This window comes from Nymphaea colorata, chromosome 12 (genome assembly GCF_008831285.2).
Source record: "Nymphaea colorata isolate Beijing-Zhang1983 chromosome 12, ASM883128v2, whole genome shotgun sequence".
Lineage (NCBI taxonomy): Eukaryota > Viridiplantae > Streptophyta > Magnoliopsida > Nymphaeales > Nymphaeaceae > Nymphaea > Nymphaea colorata.
Genome location: NC_045149.1, coordinates 4,613,215 through 4,638,122, shown reverse-complemented (window position 1 = coordinate 4,638,122; position 24,908 = coordinate 4,613,215). Strand labels below are relative to the sequence as shown.

At 36.1% G+C, this 24,908-nt stretch overlaps 1 protein-coding gene across 20 annotated transcripts in view; it reads left to right on the top strand.

Annotated features, from left to right (window-relative positions):
• Nucleotides 1–23,340, top strand: part of LOC116265875 (uncharacterized) — a 62,137-nt gene extending 38,797 nt beyond the window's left edge. The window contains exons 1-7 of one of the 20 annotated variants that reach the window (XR_007574948.1): nt 8,201–8,666; nt 8,785–8,939; nt 13,364–13,414; nt 15,403–15,603; nt 22,004–22,228; nt 22,995–23,025; nt 23,096–23,340. Coding sequence is in view for 4 of the 20 variants with exons in the window: in XM_031646843.2 (XP_031502703.1) it covers nt 9,066–9,122; nt 22,004–22,228; nt 22,995–23,025; nt 23,096–23,136 (354 nt within the window). In the remaining 16 variants the exon portion in view is untranslated. Of the gene's footprint in view, nt 1–8,200; nt 8,667–8,784; nt 8,940–9,021; nt 9,126–13,363; nt 13,415–15,402; nt 15,604–22,003; nt 22,229–22,994 lie in introns of those variants that run through there. The other 19 variants (XR_007574943.1, XR_007574941.1, XR_007574949.1 and 16 more) reach the window with 19 other exon arrangements.
• The last annotated feature ends 1,568 nt before the right edge of the window (nt 23,341–24,908 follow it).

Below are 24,908 nucleotides of genomic sequence, written 5' to 3'. Positions count from 1 at the left end.
TTAGGAAGGACTGGATCTGAAATCTGAAACCTTCTTCAGCCAGCACCAAGATTCCTAACACTTCAACGTTCCAAAATACAATGTTTAATTTTAACAAGGACGCTTCAAAGTACTTTTTTGTTCACTTTGTAAGTGCATGCATTGTGCAAAACACTCTACGCAAGAAAAATTCCATTAAGGATGGCAAAGCTCGAGCTTGCAACATCATCGAGGTGGATTTCTAGAGCAAACATTAACCTTTCTTTCCTCATTGTGTTAGAAAGCCCCTCCACATCCGGCAATCCTTTTAGTTCAAGTTATTTACTATAAAAAAATTGATGCTAAAAGCGTTGTTCTTTTCTTTATTTGATTATTAGAAAACATGTTTAAAGTCAAGTTCCTCATCAAGTCACATTTAATATCATATCCATGTGGTTAGATTATATATATATATAACGTCTTTGCTCATGACCCAGCTGAGCGTCGGCTGCTGTGGGCCTTTCATCGGCCCATGTTCTCATCAAATGAAGAGTTAGAAAAAAAACCGTTCGAACGGAGATTTAGGGCCTGTTTGGTAGGAGGGAAAGAGAGGGAAATGGAGGGATTGAGCAATCTCTCCTTTGTTTGGTTGGCTAATTAGAAAAGAGGGAAAGGGAGGGAAATGGGCAAAAGGTGTTTGGCTGCAAGGGGAGGGAAAGAAAAGAAAAGGAAATGGATGGATTGTTTAGTGTAAATCCATTCCCTCTCAAATTGGACGGATTGAGAAAGAAAGGAAAGAAATGTAAGTGAAAGAGTTTTTTATTCCCACTCTACCCCTCTTTTTTTTTCCTTCATTCTAAATTCATGTGTTATTTAGCATTTTTTTTCCATTCCATTCATTTCTCTTTTCTTTTTATCCAAACAAACTTTTTAATCAATTCATTCCATTCATTTTCATTCCATTCATTTTCCTTCCCTTCCCTTTCCCTTCCCTTCCCTTCCCTTTCCATCCTTTCCTTTCACTCCAACCAAACAAAGCGTTAGCGCGGAGGAAGGCATCAGGGAAGGGAGGTGTCAAGGTCGTAGTCTCCATCCATTAACACTGACGTCTCCCCTTGCCTGCGGGCCATCCACCAGAGGGCGCCATCACCAACAACAGGAAGGCGTCGTGGCAGTGTCTGGTGCCCCTTTTTTTAAAAAAAAAAATTTAACGTTCAATACAAATTTGAGGCAGGGGAGGCCGTCGCCTCCCTGGCCGGCAACCTCCCACCGTCCTGCCATCGCAAGCCACCAGTGAAGGCAGCGGGGCGGGAGGTCGGGGGAGGCAACGGCTTCCCCTGCCTAAAGTTTCTTTTCTTGTAAATGGAAAAAAAAAAAACAAAAGGGAGTCATGCCTTTTGTTGTTAAATGACTAAAAATAAAAATTGATCGCCAAATAACAGCTACTATAAGGGCGTTAGCAACGGATTATGATATAAAAATGGTTTATGGTGGTTTTAGCAATAGCTTAATAGTGATTTTAGTGGTAAAATAAATTTTTTAGTTATCCAACAGCATCCGTGGTTTTAGCAATAGCTTAATAGTGATTTTAGTGGTAAAATAATTTTTTTAGTTATCCAACAGCCATCAGATTAGAGTTTCTTTATACACACATACAGCCATATATATATAATATATATATATATATATATATATACATATATAGAGAGAGAGAGAGAGAGAGAGAGAGCTAATACAACTTGAATTTATGGCATCCTTCTATTTTTATGTAGAAATAACAGTTTTGAGATTATTTTATTTAGTTACTGTAATATTTTTACCATTTCTATTCAAGTACCACGAAGTTCTCCAACTTTAATTGTAAGACAAGTTAATGGATCACAACCTTAGGTTCGTGAAAAGAATGCTAAAATATTCCAAAAATTTAGTTGTCATGATAGAGTATATATATTGATCAAGCTTGAAGTCATCATTTTAGACAAAAATTGCAGAACAAGAAAGTGGCTTTTCCTGACAGGGAAGGGAAAAAGACCGTGAGTGAAGAGATCAAAATGGCAGTAAAGTTCTATGCGACGGCTACGCGTAGGAATACGTTCCTGAAAGATTTGGCCTGATGCACCCTCTGATGCTTAAGTGAGGCGTACTCGCCATTAAATAGTCGCATGCATGCACACACACATCGCACATAAGGACACACATACAAATGAGAGAGTAGAACCATCTAATAATATTTTCTAAATTTCACTTAATTCCCTATCTTAATGCATGGAATATGAGTCATTTGTTCGTTTATTGTTCTTTTACACCTTATCACACATACATGAGGGTGACTTGTGTGTTAAACATTCAATTCAATCGTTGCAGGTGAAATGCACTAAGCTCCAATACATACAAAGGTAGAGGAGAGATAAATTTCAATGTCAACAGCTGAAATTCTGCATCTTAAAAGATAATTCGTTCATCAAAAATTTATTCACAAGCTGTCCATTCCGAAAAAAACAACTACCCTAAATTCTGTTAGAAGATACTCATATGAAATTAACATCACAATTGCCTGCAGATATATACCATATGAATTATCCGAGGAACCAAATATTGTACATCCCATTTTTCTATTTCTGTGATCAGGAATTATATCATTATGTTTCTTCCATCCTCCATTGACAACAAACTATGATAGAGAATTTAAATCAGTCAGCTTCTAGATGTTGCCAGATTGTTCAAAAACCTACAACTCATCAATAAAAACATCATAAAGCATTGCTAAAAATACCAGAAATCATTGCTATATGATAAGCCGTTGCTAATGCTGTTGCTAAAGACTTTTGGCGATGATTTTTAATCATTTAGTCATCTTGCAGCTCGACGAGCGGCTGATTTTAATTCTTCAGCCAAGAAAAGGTTCAGGCAATTAGACTTGATGCTCATTCTTCAACTGAACAGTGCCCCTCGATACATCATCATTTTAATTAACCAGTTGCTTTCTTATCACGATCAAGAAATTGATGGTTCTGAAATTCAAACAGTAATCAAGATAAAAGGTGGGCCCCCAAGATCAACTAAATAATAGTGTTCCTCAATAGAAAAATGTGAATGTGGCAGTATACTTGTAAGTTCACTAGAAAAAACCGTAGCAAAATTAAATAGAAATGCCAAAACAAAGTAATTCCCTGGTTCTATTTGCCCAATGACAGAGTGGGTTGGCTTAAGCATGGCACCAGGCCGGGCCGCCGCCGGGTATCCGATACCTTGCCCGACTCGGGTTAGGAAAAAAGGAACCCGGGCCAGCCCGATAATTTATCCGGCCATGGCTCGGCTCGATAAGCTCGGGTGGGCGCAATAATGAGTTTTTTTATTTTTTATTAATATATATTTATAATATTTTATTATAATTAATTATATTTATATATATTTTTATTTAAAAATATATTTTTAAATTTAATGGGCTCGAGCTCGGGTTTTTCGAGTCGAGCCAAACCTAGGCCCAAATTTTGGATGTCGGGCTGACCTGAGCCTAACTCATTATCGGGCCAGGCCGGGTGGATGCAGAGGCTTAGGTTGGCTAATGGCCATTGGTACAGCAAATGCACATTTGCTAAAGCACACCCACATAATTTATTTTATTTGCATATTATTTCGTCCATATAATTTGACTTATTACATGCTGCTGCCTCACAAATTTAATATTTTTTTATATTAGTATCCCTCAGCTACAAATTTTTGGCTTTGCCACTGTCCGGTTAAGTAGCCCATTAATTGCCAAGGGCAAGGTTAAAGTGAACTCACCACTCATGTTATAATTTGGTTCAAATCGATAAAAATTAAAATTTTGAAAGATAACACTCGGCCTCTATAAAAAATTCAAAAAAGATAATTTGACTATCCCTAACGAAATTCTGGCTCAGCCCTACCCGTAGCGCTTCGATGGATCTCGATCTTTGATGAGGTATAATCAGTTTGCAAACAACTTTTTTTTCTTCCACGTAACATTTTTTACCTATTGTTGACGAGAATGCATTTAAGTATGTCATTGGGAGATTTCCCCTCTTCCAATGCCACTCTTTTTCCATCTCCTCTATAATGTAGTTGTCAATATTAAATCCATAGATGGAACTTTTAAAAGCATTTCTTAGCAAATCAACTCAGTTCTCCATAGTAATCTCTTAGCACTCGAAAGAACTTCTTATTGCCATGTATAAAGAAGATTATGTCATCAGCATAAATTGTAGATGAGCAGGAAGAAGTTACCTTACCCAAACATGGTACACGAGTGTTGTCAAAGGTTACTACAACCTGAACATGCCTTGTCAAAACCTTCATGACAGTAATAAAGAGGTAAGATGAGAGCGTATCCCCTTGTCTCAAGCTTCATTCGGGCTCAAATCAAACACATTCTTTATCATTGATTAAAAGCAAAAAAAGAAATTATTTTGAATGTTATCATCATTCTGGCGGTCCAAAGTTGACAAAATCTTAGGTGAACTAGAGTGTTTTTTAGGAATCTCCAACCCACTCCATTATGCACATTACTTAGGCCAATCTTAATACAAGCTGATTTATGACTAACAACATGAGTGATCTCTTGTGTCTTGAATGCTTCTCTCTTGTAAGAAAGTGTTTTGATTCTTGGGGAGGATCTTGCTTAGTATAGACATCATTATTTTCATCATCATGTAACTGTTTGAATTTGACAACGCCATTGCATAAAAAGATCAGCTGGAACCTGTCCATTGTGTTGATGTCGGGCTCTTTAAGAATTAAAACAATGTGGATCTTATTGACACTTCTCAACACTCACCATTCATAAAAAAAAAACCCTTTAATGGCAGCATTGTCATCATTTCCAACTACTCTTCACTGTCTTTGATAGAAACCATTCAGGGATCCGTTAAGCCCCCAAGTAGTCTTTGACAGATTGTGAAACAACCCACTCAATTCTTGCCAAGGTAACATGAGAAATAAGCACAATGTTTTCACCATTTGCAACCATGAGTTCCAACTTTAAAGTTTGGGAAGCATACTAGTAGAGTTCGAACAGCCAACCAACTCTACAATGTATCAAGTGTTCATCTCAAAGATATTAGAGATATAAAAAACCATCAAGATCACTATCCTTTTATTCATCCATCTTTCGCCTTTGACCAAATATTTAAAAAAAATTGGTACTTTGGTTACCATTTTGAGGTCACTTATCATTTGATTTTTGTCTCCTTAGCTTTCCATCAGGAATGAGCAAGTCAATGAATTGCACCTTGACCTCATGTTCTTCATCAACGGCCCCCACATTGCCATTTTCTGCCTCTCGTTGTGGTGCACAGTTGATTCTCTATTTGAGGTTGGCAATTGCCTTGTTCAAATCATTGGCCCGGGCTTTACTCAAGTCTTTTAATGATTTTTTAATTGCTTGACGTTTTTCTAGTAATCTAATCATGGCACATTCCTTGTTGTGGGCATTCCAATAAGCATTCGGATTTGAAACCCCTCTAGCTTCTTCTATTATTGGAAGTAGCAAAATGACATCTTGTCACTAGCATATGCGTTCCTCCTCATTGAATGGATTGTGGCAAAATCTTCAAACTAAGGGCTAGAGAGTTTCCTCTGCTCATGCATTAGAGATATAGCATTGCTCAAGTTTGCTCATGACATCATTTCCCATATTATACTATTCGATCAAGTGAATATGAAATCTGAATGGCAAATTTTTGAGAAATATAGTTCTTAATGAAGTTCAAAAATGTCAAGCATGTAGCAATAGCCGGTCTCTTGCCTAATTTTTCAAAAGCCCCTTGAATGGAGTTGAAATCCCCCGTGTATACAACTGGTTGTCTATGATGAAAGATCTATAAAAACAATTGACAAAACAAGGTTTCTAAATTCTAAAATCTAGGTCAAGATAAACAGTTGTATTAGTAAATTCATGAAATTCCTAATTTATTTTAAAGTGAAGTAAAATTCGGTAGAAACTAACATACATTAAGGAGATAGCAAACCTAAATGTTGAATCAAGCGAAGATGAGGGAACTTCAAACAAAATTTGTCAAATTGAATTGCATTGAGTTTCATATTGATAGAATTGCAATCTCCGACTTCTTCTCATGTATGAATTTTGATGAAATCATGCTAGGCTAGTTTAGCTGCCAGCTCATGGATGTTCCATCATGGGATCTGCATTAGGTGGTAGATTCCCAACCAGCCCCGCTTATATTAAGATGTTTGAAAAGCCTTTTGGTCTCATCTCATCACCATGACAATGGATTTGCTGAGCCACATCTGGGGGAAACAAAATTTCCGTGGACTAAAAGGAATCTTCAAGTTGTTCTTCTTCTGTAGCATTTCCTATGATCATAGTGTTTTCTACATTAGTTTATTTATTCATTGGTTCCTAAACCTGTAGATATTCACAACACTCGTCTTTAGGTGACCTTTGGTAGCTTTAAGGGAGTTGAGTTGTACCTTAAAAGCATTGATTTCTTTTTATCTCAAAACGTGTTTTTTAGGCTTTACCTTGACAGGAAAACCTGATCACATCAACTTAGCTTTTCCCTTGTCCATACGAAGAAATTTCACTTTTTTGTTCTTTTTAAGAGTGAAGCCAATTGTAGAGAAACTGGAACAACCATTGCTCAATTTTAGAGAGCAGTTGCAAGTTGTTCACATCTAGTTTACTTGTCATTTTTTTTGACCCACTAATAATATGAGCTCACAACGTCAGAGAGACCAAAATTCATCTTTTCTTGCTAACCTTTGGAGACATCATTCATGATTTTTAGAGAGTTTTTTTCTTCTTCAATCCTTTTATTTAAATATTTCTGTAAAATATCAAACTTTTTAGAAGTTATTTCTGTACCAACTAGTTTACCGATGTATTTTGGCTTCCTCTTATGTGTTTTAGCTCCATGCATTTGAGGTGGTCTCTATACTCCGATGTCCCCTAGTTTTTCCTTATATGAATTATCAAAATAGTTGATTATAGCACTTAAGATTGAGAGAGAAGACTTTTCTTTCCTTAACTTCTAGTATAACATCCATTACAAGTTGAAACTCCAACGACAGTCTTTATGTACAAAACCATATTATGAAATTTCTTAGTAAAAACATGAACTTTCAATTAAGGATGCCCCAAATGGCATTTGCAATAACTTTGACTACACTTAGAGACCAAAGTTCTACCAGAAGTTTCGATAGCCTTATCCATATTTGAATTTGGTTGGACCATACAATTTTCAAGGGCATGCTAAGAGCCCAAGATTTGCAATCAACAAGTGACCACCAGAAACCACTTACTAGGTGAGACTGTAAGCCTAATATCATCCTCATATGAGGCATGAATGTTAAACAGGCCTTTCCCCATGGATGTAAACTTTGGAATGCGTAGCCATAACTGTTTCAATGATGTAAAAGTAAAACCATAGTCGAGTCTCCCTTTTTCCATACCCCTAAGCTAAAGTGGCAATAGCTAAAAATTAGACCTGATATTTAGTCTTTTTATAGGACTCTTTAGAGATGAAGAATCATGGCTTACTATTCACCTTCTGGCATTTCAACAGTGGAATGTTATCTTCCACCTTCACTCTTTTGTCGTCAATAACATAACCTATGAGTGCGTCATCTTTTAATCATACCCTCCATGAGTTTCTCCTAAATCATGACTGTTGTTTAGTTTATTTTTTACTTTTGCCACAATAGTATCACTATTCTCCATCTTGATTTCCATTATCACTACAACCAGCAGCATGATTTATAATATGTTCCTACTACAAAAAATGGATCAGTGATTTATAATATCTCCTTTTTCATATTAAATTTTAGGATTGTTTTAAAAAAATTTTCAAGATTTTCTAAGAAAAACAAATAAAGGGAAAAGATAGTCAATCCTGTGCTTTGGATGGTTAATTAATAAGGAGGAAAAAAAAGAAAAAAACATGTTTAGTTGCGAAGAAAAGAAAAGAAACTGAGTAAAAAGGAAAAAATAACTCAACGTATATCCAATTATTCCAAAAAATAGAGGGATTAAAACAGAAAAGAAAAGGGTTGCTATTTTTCTTTCTTTTTATGCAAACAAACTTATAATAATCTATTTCTTTTCCTTGCATTCCCTCATATTTTCCTTCTTATTCCCTTACCACTCCCTTTCCTTTCCTTTTTCATCCCTCCCTTTTCTTTCATTTCTCTGAATCGAAACAAGCCCTAAGATTTGCTTTGATGTTTCTCTTAGCTCTCTTTTCTTTGCTCTGAATCGAAACAAGCCCTAAGATTTGCTTTGATGTTTCTCTTACCTCTTTTTTCTTTGCTTTTTTTTCCCCATTAGATGCATCTATTCTTGTACTGAAAAACGGCCGATGATATGTTTCGACCCCTTTCCATCCTGTCTGAAGTGTGTACAAAAGAAACTGAATGACTCCTCCAACTTAGAGACGTCTAGGAAACAGCTCGAGTAAGCTGCCCGATCTCGATCGATCGAACGGCTCGATTCAAACCATTAAACGAAAGAAAAAGAAGCGTGGACTCTATTTTCGACCGCACCCTTCTCCCTCTCCCTCTCTTCCCTTCCCCGCGGCCCCCAACCCAATCTTCCCCTCATGCCCTAACCCTCAATCGTAGGGAAACTGGTTCGATCGCTGGAGTTCCCGCCATTGCAATCACCTATTAAACATGCCGTGCCGAAGGAAACACCCAGCTCGCTGTCCCATTCACCGAGCGACAAAAAGGTACCACCCATTCCCTTCTTCTTCCTTCCCCATTTACATAAACCCTCTCCCTTTCGTTCTCTTCCCCTCACGTCATTCCAGTACTCATAACGATGTATAAACAACACACTCTTCACAGTGGACTACCCACTCCATCGAGGGCACAAGTAGTGCTGCCTCAGCCCCTTAGCTTGTTTGATTGATTCAAAGGCCAGAATGAAAGTAAACAAAAAGTTGGTGGTTTTGAAAGCATTGGTTAAAGGGAGATTAAAATTTCCCCTTATGCTCTCTGTGGTATATTGTTTCCTTTTTTATCTTTCTTATATTTTTTGTTCTTTCATTTTTTCCTCTGCTATCTTTGTCGGTGGGCTTCTAGTGCTTTTGGATGAGGAATAATGGGGAGGAATAAGAAGGGGCTTAATGCATTTGGTCTTTTGCGATGAGGGTTGGACCGTTGGGGACTGCTCGGTGCTTCTTGTAGTACTTCTCTCTTTTCCCTTATCTACTTATGGTTGTAGACTCTTCATGATCATCCACGAGATTTTCTCTGACATTATATTCTCAATATGTTCAATTATTTCACCAAGTCTTATAATATTGAATGCATGATGCATGTTATAAAATGCAGAATTGTAATCATGTTTCATAGTTCATACATAAAAATGTGGCAATCTCTATTATTTTGGCACTATTTTGTTTCTTCTGAAGCATTCAATGTTGTAAACTATTTTTTTTTTCAACTATTGTGCTTTTCTGAAATTATTGTAGCAGTTAGAGGATATTTGCGCACTAAGATATCGACCGACCTTCAAACTGAAAAATTGTTGCTATAGTAAATAGTAATTGGAGAAACTTTTAGTAGCTAAGTCATTCAAATTTCAAAGGATGACGATCAATTCGAGTTCAATCCCGAAGGAATAATGATTCATATTTCTATTATCGGCAAGGATTTGACCCTATTTATACATACCATGTCCTTCATCTCGGCACTTTCTTGGGGGGTTCTTTTGCTTTTTCCTCCACCATTTCTATGCTTTGGCAGATTAGAGAAAGGAAAAAAGGCAAGTTATAGAAAGGTTATTGCAGTACTTTAATCCTTTTGGCTTCCTTGTGCACATAGAGAGAGAGAGAGAGAGAGAACACTCCGGTTTGCAATTTTCTCTTTCCAAAAATTTACTCACATGAGTAATTTTTAACAAGAATAATCGATGTTGTGAGTAGGAAGAAGTAGAATAAGATGTACTTGTGACACTCGGGTGAAAATGACAAACTTGTTGGCAGCACCTAGTGTCATCGTTGGTGGGAAGAAGGGAGAGCAATGGTGGCTGCTTCTGCTACGATTCCGGTGGCAACCCTGACGATGGAGAGTTAGGGCATGAGGCGAAGATGGTCTTGGGGGGGGGGGGGGGGGGGAGGGAGAGAGAGGGATGGCCATGAAAGATCGCGCCCTTTTTCTTGTTTCACATATACATTGAATGCAGACCGTCCGATTGAGCAAGATCGGATGGCCCACTCGAGCTGTCCCCTAGACATCTCTAAGTTGGAGTCGTCGTTCAATATAAATATAGATAGTCTGCTTACTAATACAATACGATGATACAATACATATCCTTAAGTATCAACCTTTGTATTGCCTTATTTTTTCATAATATCAAGGGGACGGCTCGAGTGGGCCGCCCAATCTCGCTCGATCGGACAGCCTGCGTTTGATCTATATGTGAAACAGAAAAAAGGGCGCGTTTGATCAATCTTCTTCTGCACCTTTTCCTCTCTCTCTCTTGTAGACCATATTCCCCTCGTGCCCTTACCCTCCATCATTGAGGCTGCTACCATCATTGTAGCAAAAGCAGCCACCATCGCTCTCCCTCCTCCCCACCATCAGTGAGACTAGGTGCCACCTACAAGTTCGTCTTCTTCACCGAGTGTCACAAGTACATCTTATTCTTCTTCTTCCTGCTTACAACATCGATTCTTCTTGTTGGAGAGAGAAAGAGAGAGAGCAAAGGAAAATGTTTGCTTCACTGCTAAAAATTTCTTTGTGCTTTAGGACTGGCACAGATCAGAACAACAAGGTAACAGAACATATTCTGTTTATAACTTTCCTTTTACAGTTTTAGTTCATCTGTTTGACAAAAATTTGTTGCAAGATCTTTTTGAATTTCGGGCTTTTAATACTTTTCAACTGATATGTGGATTATAATGCAAAATACTAATGATATTATTGTTTCATTTCATATGGATAACTACATTATTCTAAACCAACTATCTGAATTTGTCGACTTCTTTTTTTTTGGGATCATGTTAAATTTGAATATTATTCATGCTAATGTTTAAAACATTAAACAACTAAAAAGTTTGATTTCCAAAATAAATTTTTAAACTTTAAAGGTTAAATGTACTTGTAGATTTGACAAGTTTCATATTCTGCTTAAAGAGAAATTTGCGAGAGCTTCACAAAAAACACATGAATGTAAAGAAAGTTAGCTTGTCTTTTATGTGCAGTATAAGTCTCCAAGCTTCTTTCTACTGAAGCATATTAGGACCTTAATCTTTCCGTTTCTTGAACCACTCTGCACCATCATAGGGATTTCTCCATTATTACATTACCTGACGATCAAGGGCTATTTTTTATGTGCTAGTGGATGGGTGTGTTCGTGTGCCTATTGCTTGCTAGCGTATTATACCCGTTTTTTGTGTTTTTTTCATATTTTTATAATTTTTAGGATTCATTAAATGGTTTAAATTTTTTAAAAATTTGCTGAGATTTTTTCATTTTATTCTCGAGATATACAACTTTGCCGTATTATACCCATATTTTTTCTTGTCGTATAATACCCGTACACGTTTTTTGTGAGAATGGTGCTATGCTTGTCTAGAGGTGTAGGAACGTAAAAATACAGTTCTAAACAGGAGCTTAACTTTCTGTTTGTCACCTTGAAAAGATATCTTTTATTTAAATGAGCATGCTCAGGTTTGTTCAAGCTTGAGAAGCCCAAACCCTAACAGCCCCATTTTGGTTTGTCAGCAGGCCTATTGACTAGCTCTTCTGACTTGAAACCTTTCAACAACATTACTTAAATTGATATAGGCTTTGTATGTCTCATATCATTTGCTGCTTTTGGATGTTTATCATATATTAGCATGTGTCAAGATTTTGTACATATATTAGTTCTAAGATGCTAATTGGGCTCATTCAGATTCATTAGGTCCATTGTGATAATCTAGAGTAGCTTACACCTTAATGTAGTTTTTCATACCCTTTCATATTCCTTATAGACTTATACTACTAACTAGTAAGACAAATGCACTTGTATAGCTGGTGATTTCTTGTTTGGATTTTTGGACAGGCCTTTTTTTCTGAATAATAATTTATACATCTACCTTCTCAGCTTTTTTGTGTTCCTTGCAACAATATATGAATTTACCTTTTTGTAGTTTTTGAAGCTTGGTGCTATGTTTCTAGTTCTGCCAACTGCATTGATTTATGGTATTTCATTGCTGTTCTTGCTATATACTGACTAGCACCATACACCACATGGATTGGCCTGTTGAAAATGTTAATAGCACAGTGTTCATGTTAGGTCTATTAGAGAAGTTTTGCTAGCAAATTTAACTGACTTTTCTTTGTTTTGGCTATTGGTTTCCAAATTAAGTCTTTTATAAGAAAGCAACATTATCTATTATTGCTCCCTGTCAAATCTTTGTGTGTGTGTGTGTATTAGTAATGGCAGGGTACTGGTATGCACCTCCACCCATAAAAATTTTATTCTGACGGATAAGAACCTTAGTAGTGATTGCAAGCTTCTTGGTGTTCATCTTCCTTAATTCCTGAAGTTTTGAGGTTCAAGTACTTAAATTTGCATATGGCACCATGCTATTTTTCCATGGCATGCTTGGAGTGCAAAATGGCCATAAAAGCTCAGCTAGTATCACATATTATATTGCTTGAGAGGTAAAAACTGGTTAGGCACAATCTTATTGAATAACCCGAAGTTTTTGTTTTCTATGCTGGCATTCTGCACTCAACTTTAAGAGGTGTTCCTTCATAGTACTTGCAAGGAAATGGAGTCTAGAATTTTAGAGCAAAGTACCAATTATCTAAGGACACTTTGTATAAGCTCAATAGACATTATATTGCTTTATTTGTATGCCTCACGGTAGGAGTGTGCTTGCTGCTGAACTTCCTTTCTGCTAGGCATATACAACGATCGCAAAACTCTCACTGATTCTATTTGACCTGTGCCTTTTGTTACTTTATTTGTTGTGCATCATTATATTCTCAAGGACAAGTAGAATTGACAAGCAAAATGCTATGGTCATTTCAATTGTTCTATAAACCACACATTTTTCTCAATCGTGATATTTAGTCCACTTATCCTTGTTTGTTGGTGGTACATGATCCCTGAGACCCAGATATATGCAAATTGTTGTTTCTTGTGATCGTGTTTCTTAACATACTAACTAGAAAAATGGATGTCTACTAAACTCACATTCATTACGAAATGAGGGAGAGACATGTTGAATTTGAACGACATCACCATCTTTTTTGCACCTTAGTGCGTGTTGGCATGTGTTTGACATTGGTCTTATGGAGGCCCTAGAAATTAAACTGTTTATATTCTTATTGATTTGGTCTTTGAGTTTATTGATTTGTAAATGTAATGTTTGGGGAGGTATGGACAACACATACTTGTAACAATTAGTCTTGCCATTTCTAGGGGTACAAACAAGTTTGAAGATGGAAGATCAAAGTTATATACAAAAGATAGGTAAACGTTAAGTCTTTTATTTTATGACAATAGATGACTTTTTAATTAAGTTTAAGATTTGTTGGAAACATTATTTTTCTTTTTCAGAACAAGTCTTGAATATGTGAAAGTAGATGAATGTTTCATCAATTTTGCCGTGACAAACAATGTGGTAGTTGATGGACAAACAAAGTGTCCTTTTATAGATTGCAACAATTATTTATACCAATAAGCTAGACTAGAGATGCTTTTCATCACATGATATGCTTCGGTTTTGTGCAAAACTATACATGTTGGCATTATCATGGTGAGTCTGTGTTTTGATATCAAAGGGAGCATAATGAGACTGCAGAAAGTGATGAAGGTAGCATGAGTTGATTAGAGATGCATTTAGAGTCCATTGAGAAGATATAATTGATGAACAGGTAGATGAGTACATGGAAGATGTACATGTAGATGACATCTTGACAACATAGAATATACAGGTTTACAGAGTAATGAAGATAAAAAGATGTTAATTGATGCTAAAGAAGAACTATATCCTGGATGCAAGAAATTCTCGAAGTTGTCTTTCATTATTCGATTATATCACATAAAGTGTTTGTGTGGATGGAACAATAAATCACTTAATATGCTATTGGGGTTACTAGAAGAAGCATTTCCTGAGGGTTGCAAATACCAAAGTCATTTTATGAAATGAAAAAGATGTTCAAACATTGGGTATGACTTGTGAAAAGATAGATGCATGTCCTCATAAGTGTATGTTGCTTTGGAAACAATATGCTGGCACAAAAAGGCGTGATGTTTGGAGCTTCAAGATGGAGAGAAGATGCAGAACAAAGAAATAATACTACTAATGAAATATCAAGTAAACCTAAAAAAATTGCTACTAAAATATTGCATCACTTTAAATTAATTCCAAGGCTTCTGAGGTTGTATCTATCTTCAAAAACTGCTTCAAATATGAGATGGCATGATGGAAGGCATGTTAAAGATGGTTTACTAAGATATCTTGCTGATTCATTAGCTTGAAAATCTTTCGATATATTACATTCTTCTTTTGCATTGGATGGTTTCAACTCTTACCATACTTTGAGCACATCATATAATAACTGATCGATCTTTATTGTCGTATATAATTTACCATCATGGATGCGTATGAAGCAGCCATACATGATTTTATTTGTTAATTTCTGGGTCAACTTCTCCTGAAGAAAAGAAATATGTTTATTTGCAACCTCTAATTGAATGTTGGCATTGAAAGTTTTGATGCAAGCAAAAAACAATATTTTCAAATGCGTGCAGCTTTGTTGTGGACAATAAATGATTTTTCAGCTTATGGAGATTTATCAGGATGGAGTACAAAAGGAAAGTTAGCATCTTTTACATGTCAAAAAGACACACTATCTTACTGTTTGAAAAATAGTAACAAAGAATATTACATGGGTCATCGAAGATTTTTGCCTGCACATCATACATGTAGACATGACAAGTATTTATTTGATGGGACTGTGGAATTGAGATGTGCTCCTCCACCCCTTTCTGGAATTGATGTACCCGAAGAAGTGGAACATGAACAATTGCTATATAATTGATAAAAAATTATCTTTTTTTTGCTTTGCTGTATGAAAACACAATTTATTACTTCACAACTTTGATGTAGTGCATATAGAAAAAATGTATGCAACAATATTATTGGTACATTGTGAAATATGGAAGGAAAGACAAAAGATCATTACAATTCTCGTTTGGACCTACAAGCAATGAATATATGGCAAAAACTTCATCCACAAGACTGCAAGGAAACCGGCAAGGTTTTATTGGTTCCTGCATGTTTTACTATGAACAGAATAGAAAAGGCAATATTTTGCAAATGTCTTTGAGAATTTGAAAGTTTTAGATCGTTATGCATCAAATATTTCAAGGTGTGTACATTCAAAGGGTTATAAGATCTCAGGGTTAAAGAGTCATGATTGTCAGAATGATATTTTTATGTTGTTGTTTTGTAGGAGAAATATGAAGGTCTGGGAATTACATTTACATGGGTAATGCTTCAATACCAAACATTGTGGAGAAGTTGGAGATGTAAATTAAGAAAAGTATGCAAGCAATATAAAACATTGGACAATTGTATGAGACATTGCAAGGTGATGATCCCAGATGATCAATGGAGGTGCTTGATCTGACAGTTTGAAAGTAGGCAATGAAAGGTTTGTAAATTGATAAGATGCAATTCTATTTGTGCTTCGTTTTAATTTCATCAAGTTTTAATATTTGATATTATTGGAGGAGCAAAGTGTTAGATTTTGGGTGTCAAAGTATAACCCACGTTCAGATTGAGCAAAGGAAAGATAAGAGAGAGAATAAGAAAAGAAAAATGCGGAAGGGAGGTGAGTATTTACATTCTCACACAACCCATTTATATAGTGATCCCTCTACACAATTTACAAGAATGTAGAATGAAACAATCACAATAATCTGGAGCCTAGAGTGAAGCAACACATTAATCTAAAGCCTAGAGTGAAGCAACACATTAATCTAGAGTCTAGAATAAAACAATTACAGAAATTACAATCATAACCCTGCCTAGATAAATGCGCTCAAACATGGTTAGACGTGTTGGATCTGATTCAGTGGACATGTTGGATCTGGATTAGATTAGATCCAACATCTTATCATCATCCCTCAAGTTGTATATGGTTTTGCACCATGTACAACTTGTCTTTTAGAAACCAGAATCGTTGCTTCGTTAGTCCTTTTGTAAATATGTCTGCAACTTGTTCATCTGTATGAACATAAATAGGCTGAATCTCTTTGTCTTCCACCTTTTGCACCTTTTGTCTAATAAAGTGTTGATCAATCTCCAATCTCAATGTGTTTTGTTTGACCATGTTATATGAGATTAAAAGCAATGTTAATAGCGCTTTGATTATCGCACATTAACATTGACGTTTTAATCTTTTCTCCATTGTCTTCTAGCAAATGTCTAACCTATGTGACTTCAGCAACACCTGCAGCCATGCATCTGTATTCTGCTTCAGTGCTGGATCTTGCCACTGCCTTTTGCTTTCGACAACTCTAAGACACAAGATTACGTCCAATGAAAATACAAAAACCAGAAATGGACTTTCTTTGATCGGGATCTCCAGCCCAATCTGCATTTGTGAATGTTATAAGTTGATGTCCAGCAGTTATATTTTCACTTTTATCATAAACTAAGCCATCTCCTGTTGTCCCTTTTAGATATCTGAATATTCTTTTGACAACATCCATGTGAGTATCTCTACGTGCATGCATAAATTGAGATACTTGATTCACAACATATATAATATCTGGTTTAGTGAATGTAAGATATTGAAGTGCCCCAACAATACTTCGATATTGTATAGGATCTTCATATAACTCTCCATCCTGAGCACTTAGTCTTTGATTTAGAACACTAGGAGTTCCAACAAGCTTACAATCAGACATGCCTGTCTTTTTCAGTAGATCCAACTTGTATTTCTGTTGTGTCAATGTGAGGCGATCAATGTGCCTATCAATCTCCACTCCAAGAAAGAATCGTAAATCACCAAGCTCTTTCATTTTGAAGTTTTGCATCATCAAAACTTTAACTTCTTCTATGTGTTTTTTTGAATTGCCTATGATAACAATATCATCAACATATATAAGAAGTAAAGTAATATATTTTCCTTTCGATAGATGAAAAGAGAGTGATCTAAAGGACATCTTCGAAAACCACATTCTTGAATCTTGCAGGAGAAACTGTCAAACCACGAGCGTGAGGCTTATTTGAGTCCATAAATAGATTTTCTTAGTTTACAAACCCATGCATGAGGATCTCCGTTCGTATATCCTGGAGGTTGTTCTATATATACTTCCTCCCTCAAATCACCATGAAGAAAAACATTCTTCACGTCCATTTGATGTAGTCTCCATCCATATTCAACTGCCAATGATATAATCACACGGATTGTTCTCATTTTGATCACAGGGCTGAATGTTTCATCATAATCTTCTCCATATTGTTGTGTGAAACCTTGTGCCACCAATCTTGCCTTGTATCTTTCTACACTGCCATCAGGTTTATATTTAATTTTATAAATCCATTTCGAACCTACTACATTTTTTCTTTGGGTCTAGGAACAACTTTGCATGTCCCACATTCATGCAATGCATCCGTTTCTTCATTCATTGCCTTGATCCAATGCGACGACTTGGATGCTTCCTCAAAAGAAGTAGGTTCATCTCGATTTATAACTTGAGAGACATAAAGAGCTGAAAATCTAAGGAGAGATTATCATAGCTTACCCATCTATGAATGGGGTGTCGCACTGACACCGATCTTCTAACAGGCTGATCATAGACTTGAACGTGGGAAGAGGTCGGATTGCCATCTCCTTCTTTTCTGACGAGTGTAAACCTGTCCTGAAAATCGACATGAAGCATTGTTTTCTCCTCCTTTCATAGCTTGAACAAGTTCTTTGTTTCCTTCTGTTTGTGTGATATGTGAAGATCCTATTTCATTATGTGGATGTGATTCTAGACTGCCTCCTGCAAATAACTGAACACTTACCCAAGGATCATATGATTCCACGGTTTGAGAATTCTCAGTAGAAATGTTAAAATTGTGTTCATCAAACACAACATTTCTCGATATTTTGATGCGTCTGGTTGTAGGGTCATAACATCTGAAACCTTTGTATTCATCTGCATAGCCAAGTGCTTTCCTTTAAAATTTATTTCTCAATGACGAGTCAATGTGAACATAGCACACACATCCAAAAACCATTAAATCATTGTAGTTTGGATTTCGACCAAAAAGAGTGAAGTAAGGAGATTTTGAATCCAAAACTGTCATGGGCAGACGATTTATTATATGCACAGTAGTGTGAAAAGCCTCCGTCCATAGGGTAATAGGAGTATTACTATCATGCATCATACTCATACCACTTTCCACAATGTGACAATGTTTTCGTTCAGCTACACCATTTTGTTGTGGAGTGTATGGGCATGAAATCTATCGAGTTATCCCATTTTCTCATAAAAAGTTAATAAAGGCATGTGAAGAATATTCTCCCCCACCATCACAATGGAAATGCACAACTTTAGACGAGAACTGTGTTTGGATCATGGCATGAAATTCTCGAAAGATGCTAAACACTTCTGATTTTTGTTTCATGAAGTGAATCCAAGTATATCGAGAATAAGAATCTATGGACAAAACATAATAGCGAGAGCCAGACAAAGAATCAATGGGAGCTGGCCCCCATACATCATAATAGACAATCTCTAAAGGTTTAGAAGCTCTTTTATTGATATTATGAAAAGGAAGTATATGACTCTTACATAGTTAGAAACTAGAACATTTTTTGTCATAGGAATCAAAAGATAGACTCGATTTTGGAATGAGATTATCTGATGCAAGTTTTTCCAAAAACCCACTACTACAATGTCCCATACGACCATGCCATAAATTTGAGTTACTGACATTACTGACATCTGATTGGAGACAGCTAGAATTTGGAATTTGTGAAGGCTTGAAAGGAAAGCAGGTCAATTGAGCTGGACTTGAAGAGGACTGAAAGAGATAAGGATTTTCCTTGAAAACATACATATTTCCTTGGCGTTCCCCTTCAGCGAATGTTTTCTTTGTTAGAAGATCCTTGACATACACAGAAGAAAAAGTAAATTCAACAGATGAGTTGGTATCATCTACAAGTTTAGAAATGAAAATAATATTCTTTTTGATATTTGGAGCAAGGACAACATTTGACAAAGATAGTGGAAATGGTGATGTTGGAAGAGAAATTTGTGCATTTCCAATATGTGTGATAGGATGAAAACCTTCCTCACCTGTGGCTGTAACTATATTACTTTTACCAGAATAAGGAAGAAGGTCATGTAACTTACTAGTATTTTCAGTTACATGAGTAGTAGCGCCTGAATCCAAATACCATTCACCTTAATCATTTTGTTTCACTGTCATCTTGGAGAGGGTAGTCATAAGTATTTGTTGTGCATCGGCTTCAGGTTTATTGCTTCTGTTTTGTGGATTGAACTAGCAATTTGCTTTGATATGACCTTTCTTGTTACATTGGAAACACGTCGGCACCTTTTTTGTGGTATTAGTTTGAAATCTTATTGTAAAACTTGGTGTTGGCAGAATACCTTTGCCAGTTTGTTAATCATGCCCACGATTCATGCCTCCTTGATGAGCCCCATTTCCTTTTATATGACCTGCAACAGCTTCCATAACGAAAACATTGTGAGCATTACCTTGGTTTGTTCCTCCCATCAGTTGTTTCATATTCATTTCATGTTGAAGCAGCTTGCCCTGAAGTTCATTGAAGGTGGGCAAGATAGGCACAACTTCAAGAGCAGTAGTGAAGGCATAAAATCTGGTCCAAGGCTGCTCAGAGCCTGTTGGACTTTTTCTTTGTCGGAAACAACATATCCAGCAACTCCTAACCGATCAGCTATCCCTTTAAGACCACGTCCCAAGTATTCAATAATCGACATTGACCCTTTGCTAAGATTCTGAAATTCTTTCTTCAAATATAGAATACGTGCCTCTGAAATTTGAGAATAAGTTTCAGTAAGACTGATGCATAATAGTCATCAGAAAGAGAAATCAACACTTCTTGAGAGAGCGTTGATGTGATATACGCAACAAGACTTTGATTTCGTTTCATCCATGTTATAAATTGGGGGTTACGAATTTCCTGAGTGGCAATTGTCTCTCCTCTCTCATTCTTAACCTCTTGTTGAATAAACTGTGGTGGGATTAGAATGGAGCCATCAAGATGTCCGTACAGATTTTGACTCCTTATGAAAGGAGTGATCTGCCTTTTTCAGGTAAGATAGTTTTAGTGGTTCAGTATTTCAGAAATAAGGTGTGGCAAGAAGTTGGAGGACATATTGGGTTGTGAGAGAATATCCATTATATATCTATCAACGTAGATATATACGAACAGAAATATAAGAATGTTGTCAAGATAGATGAAGGATTAGGAGCATAATATTAGAAGGAGTATAAGAGAAAACTAATCAGGAAATTTCAAGTCTGTTCAAACATTCTCCTTGGTAGAACCAGCCAATCTTGGCTCTGATACCATGTTAGTTTTTGGGTGTCAAAGTATAACCTACGTCCAGATTGAGCAAAGGAAAGATAAGAGAGAGAATAAGAAAAGAAAAATGAGGAAGGGAGGTGAGTATTTACATTCTCACACAACCTATTTATATAGTGATCCCTCTATATAATTTACAAGAATCTAGAATGAAACAATCACAATAATCTAGAGCTTAGAGTGAAGCAACACATTAATCTAGAGCCTAGAATAAAACAATTACAGAAATTACAATCATAACCCTGCCTAGATAAATGCGCTCAGACATTGTTAGACTTGTTGGATCTGATTCAGTAGACATGTTGGATCTGATTTAGTAGACATGTTGGATCTGGATCAAATTAGATCCAACATCTTATCACAAAGTGCAAAAAATATAGCAAACCATAAAATGTCCATGTTTCCTCACACTACTGGCTTAAAAAGTTTTGCTCGATTTGAGTAGACAACGTACTTTCACTAATCAAAAACATCTTATGAAAGGAGTGATCTGCCTTTTCCAGGTAAGATAGTTTTAGTGGTTCAGTTTTTCAGAAATAAGGTGTGGCAAGAAGTTGGAGGACATATTGGGTTGTGAGAGAATATCCATTATATATCTATCAATGTAGATATATACGAACAAAAATATAAGAATGTTGTCAAGATAGATGAATGATTAGGAGCATAATATTAGAAGGAGTATGAGAGAAAACCAACCAGGAAATTTCAAGTCTGTTCAAACATTCTCCTTGGTAGAACCAGCCAATCCTGGCTCTGATACCATGTTAGATTTTGGGTGTCGAAGTATAACCCACGTCCAGATTGAGCAAAGGAAAGATAAGAGAGAGAATAAGAAAAGAAAAATGAGAAAGGGAGGTGAGTATTTACATTCTCACACAACCTATTTATATAGTGATCCCTCTATATAATTTACAAGAATCTAGAATGAAACAATCACAATAATCTAGAGCTTAGAGTGAAGCAACACATTAATCTAGAGCCTAGAATAAAACAATTACAGAAATTACAATCATAACCCTGCCTAGATAAATGCGCTCAGACATTGTTAGACTTGTTGGATCTGATTCAGTAGACATGTTGGATCTGATTTAGTAGACATGTTGGATCTGGATCAAATTAGATCCAACATCTTATCACAAAGTGCAAAAAATATAGCAAACCATAAAATGTCGATGTTTCCTCACACTACTGGCTTAAAAAGTTTTGCTCGATTTGAGTAGACAACGTACTTTCACTAATAAAAAACATCTTATTTGTTATTATTCACTTGTATATCTATTATTGTTTATCTTTTTAATTTGTACAAATTCTAGAGGGTGCATCAGAGCCTTCACGTGCTGAAGTTTTTATTATGATACAAACAAGTAGAAGAAGAGACTATCATAACCCATTGTCCAGTGAACAATTTTAAGTAATATAACTCCTTATTGTTAGAAGGGGTTGTGTTGAAATATTAAGTGCATGTGTTATCAACTTGCAGGCTCGGATCAATGAAGTGATGTCTAAATTGCCTGAAGGAACTAGAGGTGAACCATCTCAAAATGATGTTCCTCACAAGCTATGGGGCCAGAAAAATACGGACGAGCGCATACATATGGGATGGGAGTCAAACCACCTTGAGATTTTTGGTGCAGTTCCTAGCCGAACAAAACTGATGGTGCAAAATGTCATTTTGCGTGGAGAAGTAGAAGATCTACACAATAAGGTGAATGAAATAGATGTCAGCCATGCCGACAAAATGTGACTTGCAAGCAAGACAAGCTGAAAAAATACGTGAATTAAAAGCCAAACAAGCTAAAAAGGAATGTGAAATAGAAGAAAACAAAGAGACAATGATTGAATTACAAGCTCAAGTTACTTTGTTGATGACAATGATGACAAGAAACGAAACACGGGTGATTGTTAATTTTATGATTAGTAGAAAAGTATGTGCTTTGTTAGGGTTGAGATAAATCTTCTTTTGCTGTTTTTTTAGGCCTTTTAAGAGAGCAACATATGTCTTCTAGAACGGAGTTGAGAATATTTTTCGTGTAAATAAGCTTTGTCTAAACACAATGTTAAATCTTTTCATTTAATAGCAAGCCTGATTGGAACTCTTTTCATTTAAATTTTGAAAAAGTTAAATCTTTTGATTCCACAAAATATTACATGATGCTGTGATATCAAAAAGTTGAACCAAGTGGAAGGCAATTCATCCAATGGCTGGTGGAAGAATTGGAAGCTCTACATGGAGAAATATATGACATGAAAATAAGCTTTTTTCCTCACTTGGCACTGATATTGATCTAGAGAACTCATGCTTCTAGTTTGTCTTTGTGTGATGCAATTTCATTTACATAGCTGTCACTTGTTCCTCCAAAAGCTTTGGTTTTTCTTTGCTGTGGTAGAGCCTTTCTCCCCTGCCTTTCAGTGATTCACTCTTGGTTGAATTGTTCCATATTAACTAAGTTTTCTCTTGTGTTGTGTTGTAGGATGGTATGGAGTGGAGTGGATTTATGAGAGGTAATGGAGTCAATTCAATAGATTGAAGCTTTATTTATCTGATAGGACATTTTAATCTGAACTTGTTTAGATCAAACCTCAAACTCAAAGTACAACCTGGACGTGGGATGATCTTGAAGGGTGGCTGCTTGATCTGAATTTGTTTAGTTCAAACCTCAAAACAAACATTATTCTTTTCTTTTACTAATGATTGGTTGAACAGGGAAATTTGCAGTTCTTGCTGCAAGATGAATTCTTTAGATTTTCTTCTCTTTCTAAGGCTTGTACTTAGTGACTGGTTCTTCCCATGTTTGTTATCAAGTTTTTTATTTTGCATACTTGTGTTTCCATGGTGTCCCTTGTAATTGTAAACAATATTTGTGAAGAGGACTACTTCTATAGCATACAAGGTCCGATACAGGCAACTCCTCCTCATCATCATAGCCACATTTTTGGGTTTTGAGGGACATGCTTTCTACTAATTGGAAGCTAATCATATCAAATAGTGTATTGCAATTCCCCAATTTCTAGGAACCCAAAACCTCCCTCTGCTTTGTTATTCGAATTAAGATGACATTATTTTAGTATATAAAACCAAAAGGGAATGTCGGTGTTCAATAGTGGAAGCTCATTGTGGAGGAATTTATGTGGAAACTAAAACGAAGATCAATCTCCAAAAATCTATTGTTACCTCTTTTAACGTCCCTCCAAAAGGATTTAATGGAATGTTTGGCTGTTTGAATTTGAAGATCGGTCTTCCCCAAAAATATTTTGGAGAAAAGTTCTTTTGTCATACTTATGAATGAGATGATGTTGTTGGTCCTCAGATCGCTACTTATATCTTTTTTCTTGAAAATTGTCGATTTCCCTGCACTTGTCCCTTCATAGATATTTTGTTTTCGATATTGCTACTGCAATGTTGAGGACTAGATTTGCTAGTCACAAGCTGTTTTCATAGCAAACTCATCCATGTTAATTAGTGGTTTTGCTGTTACTTAAAACGTTAATTAGTGGTTTACTTGTTACTTAAAATGTCTTAGCTGTTACTTAAAATGTCTTAGCTCCAGTTAGATTTTTGGATTTTGTCAATTTAGTATTTTTTTGTGTAAATCGACTAAATCTTTCAAGTATGCTTGGACAATTGTGAACTGTGCTACTTTTGAGTCTAACATGTCACACCCAAACCTTTTTACCCCCAAATTTATTTATTTTTTGTCGAGGTGCGACGACACAACGATTTGTGAGGAGTTATGCAAATCAAAAGATAATGGGATAAACTTTTGATTATGTAGTAAATTTCAGTTCATACAAAATCGTTTCATATTCCTTAGCGATATACATGACAAAAATGTTCCAAAACAACAACATTGATGTCTAACAAAACAAGACATCAATGAGAGTGCAAACATGACGCGTGGGCTCTACAGTAGACCCAAAATCTCCTCAGTAGGATGTGAGTTGAGCCATATGATCAACATGTTGCCCTGGGTCTCCTAAAACCTGAAAAAAAAGTAAACAGCAAAAGACTTAGCCTTCACAGTATGACAACAAAACCAGATAAATCCCTAACACTTTAAGGTAGTGTTAAAGTAAGGGTTCAAATATGAGATGTAACATATACAAAAAATGTAAATACTACTACATAATGATAGGAGTAAGAAGTTACATTACTTGGCATGACAACCCTTCTTATATTCCACATGTGAAGACCACTCAATAGCGACAATTAACACACTGGATTGTCACTTGCACTTCATGCATATTCACATCGTTCACATTCACTTCATTCCATTCTTTTCATTCACAATCATATCATTTACATTAACTTTAGTGAATTGACAGTTATTGTGGGTGCAAACACAAATACGTGCGCACCGCAGGTAACCAGCAGTTAGGAGATAACC